The 21828-nt window shown below is 37.9% G+C and overlaps 1 protein-coding gene across 1 annotated transcript in view; it reads left to right on the top strand.

The window, feature by feature from the left end:
- CA10 (carbonic anhydrase X) overlaps positions 1-17358 on the top strand; it is a 160213-nt gene extending 142855 nt beyond the window's left edge. The window contains exons 5-9 of the mRNA XM_010002683.1: positions 6839-6934; positions 7635-7707; positions 14207-14361; positions 16659-16833; positions 17079-17358. Coding sequence (XP_010000985.1) covers positions 6839-6934; positions 7635-7707; positions 14207-14361; positions 16659-16833; positions 17079-17101 — 522 coding nt within the window. The 3' untranslated portion in view covers positions 17102-17358. The remainder of the gene's footprint in view (positions 1-6838; positions 6935-7634; positions 7708-14206; positions 14362-16658; positions 16834-17078) is intronic.
- The last annotated feature ends 4470 nt before the right edge of the window (positions 17359-21828 follow it).

Below are 21828 nucleotides of genomic sequence, written 5' to 3'. Positions count from 1 at the left end.
CCTGCTGAGTATAATGCCACTCAATTCATTTAGAAACAAGATAATTTTGTAGTTGTCTGCCTTAAGCTGTACTATCTCATATTCTTAGATAATTCATGTCCTCTTGTTTTGACTGTGCTTATTATTTCTCAACTTCAAACTTACCTTTTAAACTACAAATGTGAAACTGCTTCTTAATTCACATAAGCAATAAAAGGCAACTGTACTTTGCTTTGGTTTAAAATAAGCTTCTAGGATTTTCTTAAACAAAATCCCAAAAACCCCACCACGTTTTCTGCCTGCAGGGTAGGTCTGTGCCTTTTTTTCTCTCAATCTCTGACTCTGCACCTTAAACAGGAAATCGTGGTGTGAAATTTCTTTAAATTATTTCTAAAAATTTGACATTGTAATATGTAATCTCATCTACCACAGCATTAATAATCACCAAGCCATGTACCATGGCAGAAGTAGTAAGGACAGACTGACACCCCTGCTAGGCTGAGATCAGGCAACAAAAGCATTTGGGTACACAGGCAGGAGCTGCTGCCCAAATGGGCTGTACAAGGACATCCAGAAAACTCAGATGGACCACACCAAGAGCTTCATCCTCAGTGTTCATCTGTGTTTTCCTCATAAATGCACCGTTGGCATTTTTTGGATATCAAATCTCATGCTTCATTTTTGCCACAGAAAAATTGTATTTTTAATGTAACCATATGCTTCTATACCAAAGGGAGCAGGTAAAACTGGCAATTGCCTTATTTCTGCTTCTTGTTTGTAATCCAAGCACTAACCTTTTATTTGCTTGTTAGTATATTAAGCCTTATCATTTTTTTCTTTCCTACTAGATTATAAAATGAGGACAGAAAAAAATCAGTAGCTAGATTTCTTACAAGCCCAAATATTATTAACTGGTTATGATAGTTCTTTTACTCATCAGTGTGATATTTCTCTGTCTGCTCTTGCCCATCTTGCCCACCCTTTGAATAGAAATGTAGCTACAGATGGTACTTTGGCAAGGTAGGCTGAGAGCTGGAGTGGCACCACATGCTGTTAGAGAAGGCTTGATCTGTTAAAGTGTCTCTGTGGCTCCATTTGGTGACCTGGCACCTGTGTCCTTTTAACATCTCAGGGTAAAACAGTGAGCAACAAATATAGCATCACTACTTCACCACATTTTTTATCTGCAGGAACCATTTTCTGCTGCTTTCGGGACTGACTGCTAAAAAAATACAGAATTCTCCCAGAAATTCAGAGCACCATTATATAACTGAATCTCCCAAATGGAGCATTTATAGTGAATTCATCACCATGGTTTCTGAGCATCTGTTGTATTTAAAATGAGACAACAATTTAAATGTAGTGTTTAGTCAGAAAATCCTGCACAAATCCAGAAATTATGATATATTCATCTAATAGCCTTTTTTTTCCAGCATTACCCCTGTTCTCTTTTGAGATGTAACTTTTGTAGATGATGGATTGTGTCAGTGCCAAATTACAGCTTGCACTGAAATTTTACATCAGTCAAGACATAATCAACATTAAACATTTCAGTCTAAGACTTCATTTGGATCCTCACACAAAGTGAATTGCAGAACAGTGTCATTTATTTATGTTTACCCAGCTTTTGCTCATCTGCTAACAATGAACAACAAGACTGACTGACTGGCAGGTCAGCCAAAAACACCCCATGTTTGGAGTAATTGGCAGTGGAAGGTTTCAGCAACGACTGCCCAGTCAACAATTCCCCTCAATCACACAGCAACCTGCAGCACAGACACAGCCACGTACCCCTGGGGCTCCATTTGGATTTTCCCTTCATTGTGTTTCCTACTGTCAAAAAGAGAGCACAAATAATTGTGACACTTGCAACAGTTCCAGCAGGGTTTGGATGGCAGGAATCTGTCACCTTTTCCATATACTTCTTCAGTCTATCATTTACTTCTTTTTTTTTTATGTTAGCATGAAGGTGAAAAGTCCTAACAGCAAATTCTGAGACATGCACAGTCAAATCTGATCTCCTGAGCTAGTGATTTGTACATCTAAGTAACTTCAGTCTTGTGGAGGCTTAAAAGAAAGATCAAGTTCTAAATATTTTAGATAGCCTTTTTTCCTACTTGCAAATCAATTATAAGAGCAGATAAAATATTAAGAAGAAATACTTTAAAGTCCTCTACACTTGAGTCAGTTTTGGGCTTTTTTCTGTATGTTCCAGCTGCAATGGTTGCATATAAACAAGGAATAAGTTTGCTTTGCTCTGTTAGTAGCTTTTTCAGTGTCAAGTACCAGGTGAGCAGCCAGAATGGCTGTCCTGCTTCTCATCTGATCCTCACCCATCTCTTTTCTAAGTACTATTAAACACCCAGTTACAGCATTTTTGACCACCTGGCCCAGAAAGCTTAAAACTCTCACTCACCTTTAACTGGTATGTCTGCATGTAAAGAGAATCACTTTAAGCCTAAGGCAGGTGATGCTACCTTATTTTTGGTGTTTGGTTTTTTTTAAGTCAGAATATATGCTAAAGATCACTGATGAAAACCATTTGTTGACCAGATATTGCCAGTTAGTTCTTGTTATTAACTGGTCTAATGAAGTGTTAGACACCATTAACAGTTAAAATCCTAATACCTATAACTTCATTTTTTCCAGTAAAGCAGATTTTGCAGCAAGTCCAGTTAACCCTTAATTGTGCTTCCATTTTACTGCACAATGCATCACTGCACTGCTCTGCATTTGCTTTTATGTAGTTGTCTGCTCAGAAGTTGGAGAAAACTCAGTTCTTTCCTGGCACTCTAAGTCTTATTATTTTGACTAAAAATTATACTCTGATTTTTCTAGCATACAATTGCTGGCATATTGCTATAAATGTAGATGACTAGCCTTCCTTCTAATATTTTACAGGCATTTCTAGCTCTGACATAAGATGCTCACTTCATCTGGGTGAAGGATCAAGAAAAACAACAAAACATTGTGGAGGGAATCCAGTACCAATTATATGACTTGTACTGAAATTCATCAAAGTACAAGCAAAAAACAGATTACTGTTACTAAAACACATGCACGGGTGTTAGGAAAGGGAATTAGATATTTTCTCCACAGTGGCCAGAACATGAGCCAGATCATCATCTTATCTATATTGTCTTGCTCCAAAGACACAAGCTCCCAGGCTGAGGAGGGTGTGCTCAGTAGATTTCCCCTAATGTACCCTCATCAGCTCCTGCTGACATTCCCACGCCTCCAACCTCTAAAAAGTATCTAAAAACTGCTGTTGCTGCTCTTGGTCCAATGAACACTCTTGGGTGGTGGAACAAGGGCACATTCTGGATTTTTATCAGCTTAAAAAGTAATTAATCTTAATTCTCTTCTCTCTGAAAAATAGAACTTCTATAGCTTGAGGTAAACAAAGAGCTATCAGCTGTTCTATGGCAAATTAATCTTAAAGAGGGAATCTTCCAAAGAAAATCAATAGCTTATAACCAGCTTCTGTATTGTGTTTGAGCCCTGAAACTCAAACCAGAACCAAAGAGTACTTTCAGCACTGCAAGTTTGCTGCTCTTATGTTTTTAGCACAATGTCATCAGTTGAAAAAGTGAAATTTTCACATATGATCAATTTTAATTGTGTGGCTTCACTTTTATGGGACAGTCCAGTAGGGAGTATATTTTTCTTACCTGCATGTAATAGTCTATATCTAAAACATCTTTATTCATTTGTGCTTTTCTAAATTAGTCTGTTCCATGTGAGAAACTTTGAAAATTATGTCTCCTTACATGGTCAATCCTTTTTTTTTTTTTTTAATAACCTAATGAATTTTACCATGGTGCTATGGAAACAGCTATAAACAGCTATAAAATTAATTTGGGTGCAAGAAGGAAAGATACTGCTCTAATGCAGAGAAAGTGACAGGTTTCAGAAGAAAAAAAAAAGCCTGTCTTCATTCAGCAATAGGATCTTTAAGAAATGATAACGCAGAGCAAGGCAAGGGGATCTTTTCAAACAATAGCAAAGCAAGATTTCTCAAGCACACTCTCCAAAATGGTCCATTACCAAACTGAGATGTGATAAGGAGAGGTGGGGTGAGGCAGAGGGATATAGACCTGCAGGAATGGGAAACCTGAAAGGAAAACTGCTTGAAAGCACTGCCAAAGAATGCCTGGGTTCTCAGACAAGTACTTTTATTGTGAAGTCAGTGCAAAACAGGGTGGAGGGGTCATTTATGGATCAAAGGAAATAACTATTCTAACTTGTAATCAGTTCAGGTCTGTTAACTCATTCCCACAAATACCTATTCACTGCCTGCAGTCCGGGTGTGAGTTTTGCAAAGAGTGAATTGTGTCTCTGAGATGCAAAAAGATCTCCAGTGGAGCCAGGACACTATTCTGTGCTGAGGCCAGGTGCACTCACTGTAATTTGACATGTTATGCAGGACCAGAACTACACTGAACAGGACGCTCCTTGCACTGAGTGTGGGAACAATAGCCTATATATGTTCATATATATTTCAGGAGTTTTATTTCCACAAGTCCCATCAGTAAAATGAGTTTGAGTCAGGGCTTCCATGCACAGGAGGAGAATTTGGTCCTTACTTTTACCCATTTCTGCAGTAGGCAGTTTGGCTTGTTCGTGTAATTTAGTTTATCTAATGCATTGTTATTCTGGGACTTCCTATAGAAAATTTTAGTCTAAAGCAGATTCCATCACTTCTTTCCTTGATAATTCACAAGTTAGTTTGGTTGCCACAGTGAACAGTTGTACCTAAAGAGAAAAATGTTACTCAGCCTAAAAATGTCAGTGAATGCATAGACCACAATGTTATCAAAGTTCAGTAGTACCTCAGAGTGGTGACTAATCAGCCTATAACTTCTATGTGCTGTAGAGTAAATGCTGTCATTAATTCTTTACAAGACCTTTAAAAACATTCTGCATCCATCCCCCTTCCTAGCTGTCAGAACTTAGTGGATGAACTTCAGTGGCTACTTTGACATTTTTACTTTTTTGCTCCAGTTTGTCTTGTTTGCTTGCCTTAAAAAAATGCCTACTGTGTGAACTGTAAAAAGGTCAACCAATAGCTTAATCCAGACAGGACAAAAGCAACTGCAATACCACATTTTGGCTTTTGATCCTCACCTTACTTTGTCTGTGAACAGCTAGTTATAAATAGTAAAGCTATGTGCCAACCATCCACTGATGTTACTAATGCAAATACTCTTTCCTTTCAGAATTTCCACTACTCCTTTTTATGTCAATGTCCAAGCACTAAAACAGCATTCCTAGGGGATCCAGAGGGTGGTGGGAGGACAATGCTTAGTGGATTTTTCAGAATATTATATCCAGAATATTTCAGTATATTCAGAATATTTCAGTATACTCAGAAAGCTCATCAGCTCTGATTCTGAGTAATTTACTTATGCAACAAATACATTTTGCTGTCAGAGAAGAGTGTAAGAAACAGAACTGTCTGAATGCTTCTAGAGTGTGAGTGAATCATTTAGTTCTCACTTATCTTAGTCTGAGATAATAATGGCGTAGGTTACATATAAATTGGGATGCTGTTTTCATTCAGACCACTACCAGCACACATGTTGGTGGACAATACATACTTGGATGGCAAAGCAAGGCTGTGTCTTTGTAACTTGACTGTGCACTTCAGATTGTATAAAGGAGATGATCCTGCAAAGAAATCCTGTATTTCATGACTGAAGCACGAGACACAGCATTTGTCTAAAAGACAAAATTGCCAGTGCATGCACTAAACCCCATTTCAGTGTTTTTTTGGGGTGGGTTGTGGTTTTTTCCTGATTACAAACATGGATAGCACACTATAACAACATTTCTTTATAAGTAATATTAGTCTTTGGCCATTTGTACAGTTAAAAAGACTACTAGACACAGATCCAGTTAGTGCTGTCCTTGTTCACACTATCCATGCCCAGAAGTTTCAGTGGGCAGCCTTTAGATTTATGCCAGCACATGGAAGATATGCCTGATTTTTAAATACAACCATCAGGCTGCTGCAATTCTGAAGGTGCCAGAATATTGACCCTACTTTTCTTATCGACACCTGAAAACTAAGATATCTTTAGGCTGAATAAAGCAAACCAGCCTTTCAGATTCTTAGAAGTACTTATTTGCCTCACATCTTTTTTTTTTTTAAAGTGAGGCTACAAATTGCAATATAAATAGTAGTGGTGTCTAATGATCCCAGAAAAATCAAATGCCAATGTTCTGGGCAAGACATTCACATATGCAGAGAGAGAGTTGATCTGTACCTTCATAATTTTAAAGTTCCAGCAAAACATAAAGCTAAAAACCAGAAGAAAAGCTGTAGGAGCTAAGGAGAACCTGGTTAACAGTAACACAAGTGCCTACCTGTAGGAGCTTTTACAACTGACTTTGTAAAATAGAGGCCAAATGAAAAGTTGTATTTGTAAGTTGGTGACTACTCCTTTAAACAGCTCCAAACCCATGTCCCATGTGTTTCTTCAAATATTTCAACCCCTGACTCCTCTGTGTTTGTCTTCAGGCTGAAAAGTACAGATTACTTGATGCCCATGGCAAGTGCTGTTGCAACAGGGAAATGATGTCAACCCCTGCAGTGCAATTCATAACTTGATGTGGTTAAATTCACTTACTGGCAATTTAGAAGGAAACATGCTGGTGCTGTGCCAGTTGGAGCCAGATGGTGACTGAAATTATTAAAATTGTGCATGCTGCAAATCTGTGAAAAATTGCCCTACCCAACATCCTAAGCATAGATGGGATCCTAATACAAACCAATGGGTGTCTAGAGTATTTACAAACAGTGCATGTTATGGTTTGCTACTGTTTAATTGTAATCTTTCCCTTCTTTGCTTCCTAGGTTCAGTTAATCCACTATAACCATGAGCTGTACACAAATGTCACAGAAGCTGCAAAGAGTCCTAATGGGTTGGTGGTAGTTTCCATATTTATGAAAGTGAGTATTCAGCATTATTAACACCTCACATATAGACAATGGGCATCTTTTCCCATGAGCTGTACATCTAGGAATTAGACTCCTTATTATACTACAGCAGTGCCTAGAGGCTCTAATCTGGAATCCAAGGACAGCATCTTCCTAGTAACTGAACACACAATATTTACTCCCAACCATTTTAAATATAATTTAAGGAAAATTAAAAGTGAGAAGGGGGGCTAAATCCTTATATCTTAAACACCACTCATAACATTGAATGGCTATGACAGAAGTTACTAGTTTTTCAAATTTGGTGTTTCTTCATGAAATGTTATTCATTCAATTAAAAGTAAACCTCTCCTACTAGACTGAGGCCCTGGAAAGGAGCATGCTTGCTCTTTGGAGAGGTGCTGGTGTTTCCAAGTCAGCAAAATAAGTTTCCCTCACAATGTTATTTAGAACATCTTAAACTATAAAAACTGGAAGAGTAAAAGCATAAGTCTTAATAACTTACTTTTCACAGCATTGGAAAGACATGAGGCATTGTTAGAAAAATATCTAAGTAATTATTTTCTCTTCCCACAACAGATAAAAAAAATAAATAAAAGCAGAAATAATTTGGAGGAGTGGCAGGAGAGAACAACTGCCTGTGCACATGCACACACAGAACAGAAAGGAAATGTTTGAGAGGTTTTGACACTGTACATTTTCTCTTCTGTAGGTGTCTGAATCATCAAATCCATTTCTAAATCGTATGCTCAACAGAGACACCATAACAAGAATAACGTACAAAAGTAAGTTTCTGTTCATCTCCTCTGTCTAGCAGCTACATGCTTGTAGTAAAATGTAACATTTAGCAATCCAGTGAAATAAGAGGTACTTCATTACGGACAAAAATCACAAAGTTTGTATTGCCAGCAACTCTGCATGATCAACTTGGGAACCTGAAAAACTTAGTAAGGTCATCAGTTCATCAAATGAATTTTGAACTTTAAAGCCTATCTTATGTTTGAACAAGCAATAAATTAATGAAATTACACTTAATCCATATACTGTATTCACACAGAATACTCAGGAGAAACTGCCTGCTGTTAGCAATAAAAGTAACACGCAGAGCAGACTGGATTATATCAAATCAAGTTATGTCAAGATGCTGCATCATTAACCAATGGATTGAGTAGTCACTAATGCTTTCTTTTTGTACAGAAAAGCTATGACATTTTAATTCAACTATTGCTGCATTTAATGCCTATATAAAGAGCTCATTAACATAGCATGTATATTTGTTCTATTCACTTTTGGAAAGCTTTTAACTCCTAACGCTCAATAATTCCATGCTAGTATAGTGAACTTGTAGAAAACTGGAGCTTAAGCATCAGTGAAAATGAAGCTGCGTTAGAGAAAGTCATGAAAAATACAAATATCTGGATGGAACAAATTTAACCTTTTCTGCTGAACATTTTGTTATTGCCTTTGTCAAATAGTCACTTGAATTCCAAGCAGCCGTTAAAGCTAATAAGTTAAATTATACCAAAATTTAACTTTCAGAAAGTACACAGCAAACTGAAGAACTAAGTTTTGTAGGTTTTTTGCTTGTTACTCTGTAAACAATGACTTTGCATTTTTCATAAACTTCATCAATTTTGCTTTTGTTTATGAAAGCTGGGAGAGAGTTGTTCATGATAACTGGTATAAGACTGGCTGTCAGGACACCAGGATTTGGTTCACAACTCTACTAGGATTTGCCTCAATTTACCTCTCTATAAATTAAATACATTGTACTATGTATTCCCCAACAACATAGTGTTACTTGGACAACTTTGCATCTGAAACTCCAGAGATCTCAAATGTCCATTTAACTTCAAAAAAAAGTCACTGAACTTCAGGCTTATAATGGAAAGGTTGGGAGAGATTTCTATACATATCCCTAAGATACAGTCTGATTTATTTCCATGGATTCCCATCTTTTACTCCTCCCTGAAAAAACCAGGATTGTAAAAAGCATAGATTTGAGACCAATGCAAAGTGACAGCACGGGATTTTATCCACCAATTCCTGGACAAGAGAGCACTGAAAAGATTTCAAGTCTTGCCATACAATCAGAATTTGAACAACAGAGCCAATCTAACCCCATTCTGAAGGAGATAGTTCCTTGTTCTCCCCTGTAACACACACCTTTGCTCCCACTGGCATTTCTCTAATTTGACCTCACAGTTAACAAACCTTGTTACATCTTTGGTCCAAAGAAGAGGTGTCTATGATGATAAAAACCCATCATAGCCCCAGAAAAGAAGGCACCAGCGGGGTCCCCCTTCAGGACATTTTTGTCCAGATTTTTCTCTCAGTTTGAAATGTTGTCTTCTCTGCATGGAAGAAGCAGGACATTAGCCCAGTTTTTAAACTGCCTGTCCTGATTCCTTGCAAAAGCACAGCAACACTCTTCTGTACCAGCTTTTTTTCCAGGCTCTTTTGCTCCCAAATCACTTCTTCCTGGCTTCTCTCTGGGGACCAGCCTGACTGCAGCACTGAGGAAAGTGTTTTTCCCTAAGTAGGCACACACAGACCTGTCAGGTCTCTCACACTGAATAAGACAAGACTCCTGCCTTATTTTTTTCCATCTCAGCAGCTGTACCTCGTGCATTTACATGAGTATCACAGCCTTTTTTTTTGTTCTCCTTGGCCCCACATACTACAATGGCCAGCCAGCAGAGAAAAGACTGGACATCTTGTGGTTGCTCAGAGCAGAGATCATGACTATGGCTGTACAGCCCCACAGGACAAGGAGGCACTGGCAGCATCTGTCCCTCATTACATGACTGAGCATGCAACTGTCACCCACACGAGCAGGCAAGCACACCTTCCCAGTGCCACGTACACTGCACTAGGTGGGCACTCCTCCTCCCTGAAGATGACCACATCCTACAACCTTTCATTGGTTGCTTCACTTCTTTAGAAGGAAAATGCCATTCCCACCACACCTAATTTGGTTTTACTACAAGAAATTTCCCATGAAGAGGAACAAACAACATAGGCTGCAAAATCAATGATTAGCAGATCTGTTCTAATTTTTAACCACCGTTATCACTAACAAGTTTATCTGTTAAAATAAATCCTTGGTACCTACAATCCACATCATATTGTGCAGGGCAGTGGGTTACTTACCATGGTAACAAGTATTGACTGGGAATTTTTTGGTGTAAATTGGGAACATGAAAGTGTTATTGAAAGTAATTTTGCAGTTGTCTCGCATGATGGATTATAGCATCATTGCTAAAAAACTAATTTTACCCTTTACATTGTGAGGATTTCTATTCTGCCTTTAGCAGCTGGAGATTTTTAGCTTGTGCTTTAGGGGTCCACTGCTGAAATCAATACTCAGCAGGCTGCTGACAAAGTGACCAGTCCCTGTGTGCTCAATAGGAGCGTGGAGCGAATGGTAAGTGGAGCAGAGGTTCAGAGTCAGGACAGGTAGTAACATAACTGAAGTACTTTTTTAAAGAACAGCAACAAAATTAAGAACTACATGCTGCTGCATGAAATTTCCATGGGCAAAATGCATTAAAAGGAAATTTCCACTCATAAATATCAATGGCTACAGTGAGGTAAACTTGCTTGGAAGTTCCTTTAAATCTGATTTTAGATGCTTTTTTATTGTTATCACAGCCCAAAGAATCCACTGTGAGCTGGTTGCAACAAGTGTTCCTGCAAACAGAATTTAGTCAGAAGATATGTGAATATCTCTAAAGAAAAAAACTGCCTTAATATCCCTCTAAGTGTGACATTTGAGGGAATAATTTAGCTTTCTTTCAAAACTGTTGTCCTACATTAGCTTTCACCCACTATTTGCTTAACATTGGAAAGAACAAACATTTTAGGTTCCCAAAATTCCACGTGAAAATGTGCTTCTCATTCTTCAAAATACTGCCACAGGCTCAGCTAGGCAGAAGGGCTGTAAAATGCAAAGTTTCTCAAATTCAGTCATTAGCTATTTTGTAGATAACGTACAAATTCAGAAAGTATTCAGATTGTGAGTTTAATCTTGAACATGTTTAAGATTCAGATTTCTGCAAATAAGAGACTGTTGTTCCTCAAGTCTCCTTAGACTATATATTTGCAATAGATGCAAGAGAAGATAAGACATTAAAGTGTTGTAGTCTAGTATTATTGTAAACCCACTGGTTCTGTTTCAATCCTAGAATGGGAAACCTTGATCACTAGGTGGGAAAAGCACAGCTGCTCATGGCAAAAACATTGATAACCAAATTCTAGACAATTATAGACAATTATAGACAATTCTATAGTCTTCTCAGGCCTTTCTCATGGAGCCATCTAACTTCTCATGGGAATATAACACATACAGGCATGAATAAATGCTGCTTTTACTTGGTCAAACTCTTATTTCATTCAGTCCAATCTCCTCTTTTTCCTGAAGTGGTTTCCTCCAGTTTCCCATTAATCACAACCGATAGATTTTGACACATAATTTACTTTCTGTCCTTAAACATATTCCAAGTGAAGATAGAGGCAATGAACCAGGTTTGGAGTCACTCCACTGCTGGGTGCTGGTAGGGGAGATGGGCACACATTTTGTAGGTCCTCAGTAGGTAAAGAAGAAAACCTAGCAGTTGATCTGAAGCTCAGCAGGGCTAAGGAGAGCATTTCTCCTGATCTCAAGAACACTGGGGTATGTTGGGCTTGCCCACATTGTTACATGCCACAATCCACCCCTGGAGTGTGATGATGTTCTGAGAATGACTAAACACTGCAAAGCCACAGTCAAGTCAGAAGACCTTATCAATGTAATGAATTACAGTGTCTTTTAAAGTGGTGCAAGACAACTCCAAAATCTCCATTGCTACCTGCACTAATGCCAGCAGTTATTGTTTCTGTATATTCTGTTAAGTAGTACTGTTAATAACTTGTTCTGAATGCAAATTAGCCAACTAGCAAGTGGCACACTCAAAATATATATGTTTATAATCAATATCCCTCATCCATATTAATCTTAATTAGCTTTCCATCTCCTAGTAAATATTTCAGGGAAAATTCTACCTTGTTCAAATCGTTTTAGCTCAAAGTCAACATGGATGTGACAAAACAGATTTGATCCTTAGAGCTTGAAACTATCTAACTGTACCATTCGGAGCTAACACACTGCTCTCCATGGCTCATAAATAATGAACAGGATGTTCATGTGGGAAAGGGAAAAATGTGATGACTTACTGAAAACAGGCACTGACTTGAAAGAAGTACATACATTCTCTCCTCATGTAATCCTAGCAATGTTACTGCTGCACTGCAAATAGTGGGTTTAGTGACTAGGACACAGGTATATTCAGACAGCTCTAGCTGTTAACATTTAACAGCATTTTGGCTCCATTACTATAGCAATGGTTTTGCACTTTCATCTGGAAAATGTTGGGTTAAGACTCTATATTCCAGGCCATGGGCCAGTGAAGGATGAACATGTTAAAAAAGGTGACAGTCAGCTACCTACAAGACACTACCAGGACTTTCCCCTCTATTTGAGGAGCCAGCAATATGGCATGGCAATTACCCTGCGCAAAGTGCAAGAACAAGAACAAGAACATGGCAGGAGGCTGCACTTCCAACAAACCTGAAAGGACATGCAAGTTTATATTTTGTAAAATAACAAACATTTAACATATGAAGTAACTGTGAGGCACTGGTCAATGTGGTGTAAATGTTACATTCTCACCCTGACACTTTAACTGATGCTGTAGTCACTAATACTGCTACCCCAGAAGCCTGAAGGAAGTTAACTGCACTATGTCAAAATAAAATAAATAAATAAAAAGGTCATATTTGCTCTGTGTTCTTTGATTTTCTGTTGCCCAAGACAGTAGCCTCAAGTCCCTTTTTTTTCATTAGAATATAAGACAAGCATTTTGCTCATCTGAGTTTTGTCCTTCAGCTACAATACATTAAATTACTCTTTTTTTTTTAGTTCTTATACACTTCATACTTCTTTCTGTGGTTCCATTTGCTATCTTTTCCCAATGGCCAAGGAACTGTTTATCAGCTTTCAAAATAAAAACACCCACAAAACCAAAACCTGTTTACACTTACAGTGACTAGTACATGAAAAACATCAGAATCCAAGCAAAATGCTTAAATTATTTATTCAAAGATGCAATGTCAACGTTTTTCTTTAGTCTGAGAAGTTTCTATTTTATTTATACTAGCTTCCTTTCCTCCTTTTAAAATCAATGCCAGTTCCTCTTGTGTATTGAAAAAGGAAACATGCCTCAATACTCAGCTTGTTTTACCCACATTTCAGCAGTCAGCCTGCAAATGGGCCCCAGTGAACACACTACCTGCCAGTAAAGCATGCAGAGATCCCACAACATGACAGCTCATAACCAGCTCAGCTTTTTCCAAGATAAAGACCAGCAGTAGTATATCAGAAGCAAAGTGTCCCTGAGCATTTCCTATTAAGAAACTCCTATAGCCTAAGATTTGGCAGAAAAATTTGAGCTCCAGTTTTGACAGCACTGCCAAAAATATTGTAGGGCCGGCATTACACAAGGAAAATAATGCACGTAGTATAGAACAGGCTGAGGAACTTTGATGAATTTTAAAAGATATATCCATATCATTATATTTTGGTATATGTCCCCAGAGTAATTTCTGTTTCAGAGAGATACCTCATTAATTCCCAGGGAGACTTAAGATAAAAGCAGGGACCCTAGTAAGCTGCTTTTCTGCATAGTTTTCCACCCCAATTTTAGCATTCTGAGTGAGCTTTCAGTGCATTCACCCCCACTGTGCACATGAAAGGCCAGCAGGCTTCACTGAGCAGCTTTATTATCATGCATTAACCTTATCTTCCTCCTGTGGTAGAAGGACAATTAACTTTTAACACTCTTGGCCTTCCCAACACTTTGTTGATCAAAAATTGTTAATCACTCCAAAATACGGTAAGTTGACCTTCTCCCAAGATTGCTGCATCTAAACCAATAACTGCACCTCAAGGAAGCTTTTAACTCCAGTTCTTAAATGAGGTTCAGAGTTTCTTTGTGAATACTTGTGCTGAACTGACAGTGTGCATGGGCACCTAAGAGCAGAACTCAACCCAAGCAGGATTAGTGAATTGGTGTTACTAGTTCTTGTTGAAACTACTGGAGCATTAAAAAATGTACATTCATTACACTTCATATTTTGGTAAAACTGATTATGATGTTCTGGAATGAGGATTTTACATTAAAAGGGTGGCATATTTTTTGTGAAGCTATTGTTTTATCTCAACTGTTTTCCTTCCTCAATGTCCAGATGATGCATACTTACTACAGGGGCTTAATATTGAGGAACTTTATCCAGAGACCTCTAGTTTCATTACGTATGATGGGTCAATGACAATTCCACCCTGCTATGAAACAGCAAGCTGGATAATAATGAACAAACCTGTCTACATAACAAGGATGCAGGTAAAACTAATTTTAAGATTACTTGATCTAGTATAGGTACAAAAGAATATTTTAAACATATCTATTTGTAGCTTTACATACAAGATCAGTCAACATTCAGCTGTAGGGACCTCTACCTGAAATTCTTACAGTTTGCAGAAACACTGAAGACTTCTTTTGCCAAAATATAAATATTAACTATTTAGAGCTCTCTAAGTATCTATACACATAGGTACTTTGAGGTGGGCCCTATTTTTAGTGAGAGTTTCAATCAATGGTTTCCAGTAAACTACTCCAAATTACATTATTCAATGATTCTGTGAATAGGTACTTGGGGATTCTAAAACAAACACAGCAGTATTGTACAAAAATAACAGGTATTAAGTATAATAGAGGAACAGTCAAATGGAAAGTGACACTTGTAGCCATTTAAATACACACCAGTAGCACCTTAATGTGACAGAAATCCAAGATATAGGGCCTTCTTGAAAAACATCAGCAAGTGCTTTTTGGTATGGAATGAGAGGGCAGACATTGCAAATATCTCCAGAAAATTCAGGCTGAAAAACTGAAGTCCTTTTTAGGAAGGAGCAGGATAAATTATACAAAAATAAACAATTTCTTAGTCAAAGTTATGCTGTTGAAGACACAACAGTGAGAAAGCCAAAATTTCTGTACAATGCACTTACAATCCAAGGCCTAACAGCAGAAAACAACTTTAACACCACGTGCAGGCTTCTCCAGAGCATCCAGTGAGTTGCCTACAGAGCTGTGAACTAATCTAAAACCTATTCTCTTGCATAGCAGAATCCCAAAGGAATACTGGAACCATCATCTTCCTGTCCCAAGCATGCAGCAGAGCAATCTGGCCTGAGAAATGATAAAACAACCCTGAATATTTCTTTGGGATTTAAAAATCCTATTAACATTGTAGATACGATTACTTTAAAAAGCCCAAGAGATGTTTTATCTTTGTTATATTCCTTATGTCCAATTTTGCCTAGATGCAGAGAAATCAATTTCTTTCTTTTCTAAATGTGTAATTTGGGAGCATGACACAGCTGAGCACAGGCAGACATGCTGTACATTCCCAAGTTTTCAAACAGGGGACCTGAACATTTGCCTACAAACAGTATTTTTTGTTATGACATTAACATAGAAAACAAGGATTAGAATATTTTTTGAGTCTATGCGAGTATCTATGGGTTATAATCTCATGATACTCAGTTCTCATCATGCTTTACTGATTAGTTACATCCTCCACTATTAGTGCTGCAAATTGATTTCATGGAATACTTATTAATTACATTGTGTACTCAGACTGAAAAAATAAAGCATAAGTTTTCACTTGGAAGCTGTTAAAGATCTTCAGTATGTAAAACCCAGCTATTGGATTTCCCTATTTAAACCTTATATGCCACAAACTCCAATTGTTCACTCATATGGGAATTATTTTTTTTCTTTACATTTTTAAACCAAAATATTTTTGGTGATTTTTGATTTACAAATTGTACTTTTTTTTTTCCTCTCTCTCTAGTTTCCTATAGAAAGTTTGAAAGTTTTTGGTTGACTTAAACCAATTAACATGCTTTTAGCACAGTTACACAGTTGTGACAAAAAAACCATTTCAGTCTGCTTGTAGTTTGCATCCAACCACTGCTGGGTGCAGTGAAAATCCTGGATGATTCACTGATTCCCTCTCTGCTGATCCATAAAACCATCTCAAAAGGACAGAGTCTACCAGAAGAACACTGTAGATACAGCACAGATTGTATCAAGACAGACCTGTCAATGAAGAAAGGATTCAATTTTTTATCATTAAAGTCATGACTTCAGCAGCATGACAGCCAGTTATCCTTTCCATCCTGACTGCCCATGCCTGGTTCTTGAGTACTACCATCCAAAACTGTATCTTCTCAACTAGAAGCTACAGTCAAGCTGTAAACTAGCTCTTTGTAATTAACTGTAAATTAGCTAAGTTGAGCTTTGGAAATCAGGTCTTGTCATTCCTCAGGTTTTCTGTGCACCAGCTACTGCCATCCAGTACTCCAGATTCCATTTGTTTCCTGAGCAGCCAAGAACACCTCATACCATTTTCATTTACCCTACACAAAACTAGTTACTTTGGTTTAAATTGGGGCTCAGAAACAGAAGAGCACAGAAGGAACCATTTTAACTCTTTCAACTCACTTCTGACTACAAATCACTGAAAGTCCTCTTAACTTTCATTTATTAAGTAGTCTATTTAATAGCATTTTATGTTGTTTACTTACAGGAAAGACCAGTACTAAAAATCCTTGGTTTTGTCTTTTGTATAGATGCATTCTTTACGACTGCTAAGCCAGAATCAGCCATCACAGATATTTCTGAGCATGAGCGACAATTTCAGACCAGTCCAGCCTCTCAACAATCGATGTATCCGAACTAATATCAACTTTAGTTTACAGGGAAAAGATTGTCCAAACAATAGAGCACAGAAACTACAGTATAGAGGTACGTTCTACCTCCAGATTCATCCTTTCTATGCTTACACTGAGTTCTTTTCTTTGAGAAACCCAAGTGCCTAACAGCACACAAATGAAAACAGATGACTGAGTTGCAATACTTGAAAAAATTATTTTCCAGAAAGAGAAGGAAGTTGAACCTTCTAGCTTTTAACTGCCTAATGCAGTCTTAAATCCAGCAAGTTTCATATTTGGAGTTTATTAAAGCATAATTGTGTTTTTTCTCTCTTTCAGTAAATGAATGGCTCCTCAAGTAACAGAGAGCAGACAGAACCCATAACCTCAGTGGAATGCGACTACTGTGACTTGACATAATCTAGAATGCACCCAATCTCACTCTCTGGGTTTGTGACAGCACATGCAAATGTGCTGTAGGAAAAGAGCTGCCATGTTGGAAACAACTAAAAATTCATTCATTTGATTGTTGGTAATTTAAAAAAGTAAAAAGACAGTAATACAGTTAATGTGATTACAATTTTGATACAGTTTTCCTGAACTAATTTAGCTTCACAAAGAAAGACTTTTCAGCCTTTGTACATATGAAATTCTTCCTCTTTTCCCCCCCTTCCTCAAATAAAAAAATAAAAAAACAGAAAAAAAGGTGGCTCGGTACAGCATCAAAGTGGAGTTGTGTTCTGTGTGCCAAGTAATCCTTGGAAAGCTCTCATTACTTCACTATCATTAATGGATACAAGACAGAACAAGAAGCCGATAGAGAAAATTTATTTCTAGGTTATGAACTTTCTGTTCATTTAATTTAAAAAAGGGAGAGACTTTGAGAGATATGTATTGTAAATATGTCACAGCAGAATATAAAAGAAATTGAAACATTTCCCTCTTTGTCACATATCTGTAGTAGGATTTGCCAAAATCAGAATGGATCCATTTTCTGTTTCTTGTTTTACAACAGATCATACGTTGTGTTGGTTAATATTAACAACTCAATAAATGTGTTTAACAAATTAATTTAGTAAACTTGCTTTGACTTATTTTTTCCTTTCTGAAATAACAAGCCTCTTCTGCTTGTGGCTGCAATATTTATGGGGGCTTTTTTTCTTCTCTTCTTTTCTACTTTTACTTCATATATTTGCTTGCAGTCAGTTTAAGTGAGTTAATGGCAATTGGGAACAAACTTAAAGCTAGTATAACTAACTCCACTTTATGGTCCATTATTAATAGCAGCTGGACTCAGAGCAGAAAGTGATTGAAACATTTCAGTTTAAAATTGCCATTTTCCCTGCTGAATCTATTACTGGGACATACAAATCCAATCATGTGGATTGATGGTGGCAAAGGATATCTTTTCTTTACAGACAAAGCAGGAGCTGACCAAGTAAAAGTAAATGTCTTTTTCTTATGTTTATAATGGTCATTCACTGGTTTTGGTTATTGCCAAGAACTCAATAAATGTGTTTAACAAGTTCACATGGTGCACGTTTGACCTTCTTACACATTAAAAGATGTTTTGGTTAGTTTTTTCTAATCTGGAGGGAGGCAGATCTCATGCTATTCTAATGCTTACTTTATAAGCCATAAGATGCTGAAGTTAACAGAAAATAAGGAGAAGCTAGAAACTACCACGCCTGAAGAATTAATTGTTTCTACCAAATGGAAAAACTCCAACAAGTGTGAGGGAGCTGAACCACTGTAAAGAAGCTACAGATGCTGCAGGCCAACTAGCTTTAACATGACACACAGTAAGTATTTCGTCTCTGGCTGAAGACAACAGTGTAGTGGCATCACACTCTGGATTCTATGATGCAGACAGTGGTTTGGAAAGACTGCAGCTTGTATGACTTCCATCCGTGACATGAAGAGGAAAGCTACTGGGAAAGTGAAAACACACATGGGCTGGAACTCAGGAGACTCTCAAAGCAGGCACCTGGATGTAGATGGAAACCTGTAAGGAACCCAAATTAGTCAAGAATTCAGTGGCTGAGCAGAAGGTGCAGAGAAATGAGTAGTGAAGGAGAAGAGGTTGGCCTAGATGGGCTGTGACACCATGTTGCTGTATTTGTAGGAGGGTTCTGGGCTGATGATCCTACAAACACGTATGTAGTATCTCATCCTTGATTTATTTCATTTTGAGCATTTAAAATGACTTGCACATTGCAGCTCAACACCACACAGCAACCTGAAACAATCCACGGTGCACAGAAGTGTCACACACTGACTATTGCACTGCAGCTCTAGGCAACGCACTAAAGGCTTCTCCCACAGAATCACAATATTGCCATAAAAATGAGTTGGCAAGTCCTAATATTAAATGTTGCTGGGTTTGACCTATTTCAGCTGCCATTAAAAATGTAAAATAATTAGAAGAGCTGCTACATCTATTTATTAGTGAAGACAGCTGGAAAGCAAGATATGATTGCACTCAAAACACCAAAGCCAGAAAGCAAATAAAACCTCTCCAAAATGTAAGGTATTCCTCATGACCTTTAATATTAAGGAGGAGGAATGTTTATTTTTCTTTTTTTCTTTATCAGGGTTGACAATATTGAAATCCCATCACAACCTAGTAATAAAACTACAACTTAATTTAGTCGTTGCTTTCAGGGCCTGAACTTTCCCTGAAAGTCAAGAACTGAAAGGAAAACTGTAACTGGTCCATATAATTTATTGCAAATAACAGAAATGCAGCAAAAAGGCAGATGATTTTCATGTTGTGCTGTACATCTCAATGCTTTAGTGCTGGATACTACCCAAAAAATCCTAGATGTTTGGCTCTTCTACTTAAAACAGTATCAATTTTGCAGGGAGATCAGCCATAACTGTTCCATGTTTTGATTTTTTTCATTAGATTTTATTCCCTAGATATAGTGGCTGACAAAGCATAGAGAGTTTGCTGTAAGAAATGCTGATTTACTAGCAAAAGCCTTACTGTAGCTCTCAACAGCACACCATAATATTATTCAAGGAGCCTGTTTGCACAGTAAAGAACAAGACCCATTTATAATGTGAAACACAACGCAGGCAAACATTTTCTGTTTCTTAAAGCATCAGGCTTCTACTCTAATAACTAAAGATGTGTCGAACACACACTCAGAGCAGAAAATGAAAAACGGGGTAATAAATCTTCTAAGGATGAGAAAATAACCCTTAGTATTAAAGTAGAGAAAAAAAAAAACTTAGAAGATGTATTAGAAAAATAGAAAGAAGAAAAAATCTACAGTTTATGAACTGAGTTGGATGCTCCCATCCTGTAGGGAAGAAAGAGCTAAAGTCAAAAGTAAATCCAGGTAGAAGAGAGTTACAGCTGCAAAATACTAGTCATCCCACAGATACAGGTTAAGGCTATTTGTGAACATGTGTCTAGGGCTCTGCCAAGAAATCCCAGTCTGCCAGATACACCTCATGCTTTGCTTCCTGCCCTGCTGCACACCCAGGCTTCAGTTGTGACAACTTGGTGCTTAATCTATGCAAAGTTAATAATGTCCAAAAGCCACAGCAGAGCTCACTATTATGTGACAATGACGGTAGGATTAGCTGAGGAAAAAAACAGGTCAATCCAAAGACAAATCATGAAGAAGGATTTAATAGCGAGCCAATGCAAATCTGATGGTTGCACCCTGATGTCTTACAAGTATTCATAGAATGGGTTGCTGACAGTGCCTCATCTCCTAACTTCTCCCAGCTGCCAGGATTCAGAACACTCCACCTTTTTAGATAGTTCAGGGTTTATTCCTGCTATTTTTGTTCTACCTTACTAGTGTTTCCCCAGGGAGGAAAGTTAGGACTACCTGAGAAATTCAGCTCCTTGTGCAACTGTTGAGTCAAACTTAAAGATTTATTTAAACACCTCACTTTTCTAAGAGTCCTTGGGCTGCAGTCACATAGTTTTAGCTGAACAAAATCCTTTGTGTTAAACCTGTTGGCATGCTCAACTATGAGATAACGGAAAGAAGAGGAAAAGGATGAAGCCAGGAACTGAATGAGAAGATTAAGCGTGAAAAAACAACAAAAACCACACAGGAAATGTGACACTTGGTTGTACAATGACCAAGTCCCCATACTCTGGTAGCTCAGCCAGCTCTTCAGTTTATTAGTGTATTTTTCATACTCTTCTATTCCCATGTACTTTCCATACAGAAAGAAAATTATTCCCAGGGCAGGAATATATTTTCCCACCAATAATTTAGAGCCAGGTTTTCTCATCCTCTAAGGAGTAGTCTAAGGAGTAGTCCTATTTTTTTAAAATAAAGCATTTTATTTTTAAATAAAGCATTGTAACTGCTCATAAAGCAGTTACAGCAGTCTCTAGATTTCCATGGCACATGTAAACAGTGGCTACCTTCAAGCAAAAAGTAAACTGCAAGCTCAATGCACTAAGCAAGAATTCATATAATCACATGGCAAGCTACCAGCCAGCCCTTCTGACTGGCATTCAGAGTTGTTATCTTTTCCTATTTCACAGGAGGCTCATCTGCACAGACCAATGCCTGAGGCTGCAATCCTGAAAGGAAGCAAGTCTCCAGCAGGCTGATGGCTTGGCCCACAGCACATCAAACACCTGATATATGGATGTGCTGCAGTGAGTCACTGTGGTGCTGCACTGCAAATCAAGCAGAACAGCAGAGATCACACCCATGGCTAGAATCAGGGCACTAGGCACCCATGGCATGCCTTTGGCTTCCCTGGCTCCATGCCTCAGTAAACCATGTTAGTTTTCAGCACATAACATTCAGCATCAGCTAGATCAGAGAGCAGAATATATAAGCTAGTTACTACCAGCCTGTCCTACTGCCCACACCTAAAATAAGTCTTTGGAACCAGCAAATCCACTTGTCCGTCCTTAACTCTGTCAGTGTCTGTGTACACAAAGCAATATTGGTTGCCACCACAGAGTGCTTCTGCAGAGCTACAGATTACATATTTTATTTTGAGATACAATTTTCATTCACAGGCTGTGCACACAACCATGTAAACAAAAGACTTGGGAAATTTGGGGCCTACTTCAAGTTTAGAGAAGTTGTACTCAGCA

This window comes from Chaetura pelagica, unplaced genomic scaffold (assembly GCF_000747805.2).
Source record: "Chaetura pelagica isolate M959 unplaced genomic scaffold, ChaPel_1.0 scaffold47, whole genome shotgun sequence".
NCBI classification, from domain to species: Eukaryota; Metazoa; Chordata; class Aves; order Apodiformes; family Apodidae; genus Chaetura; species Chaetura pelagica.
This window is presented reverse-complemented; position numbering and strand designations above follow the sequence as displayed.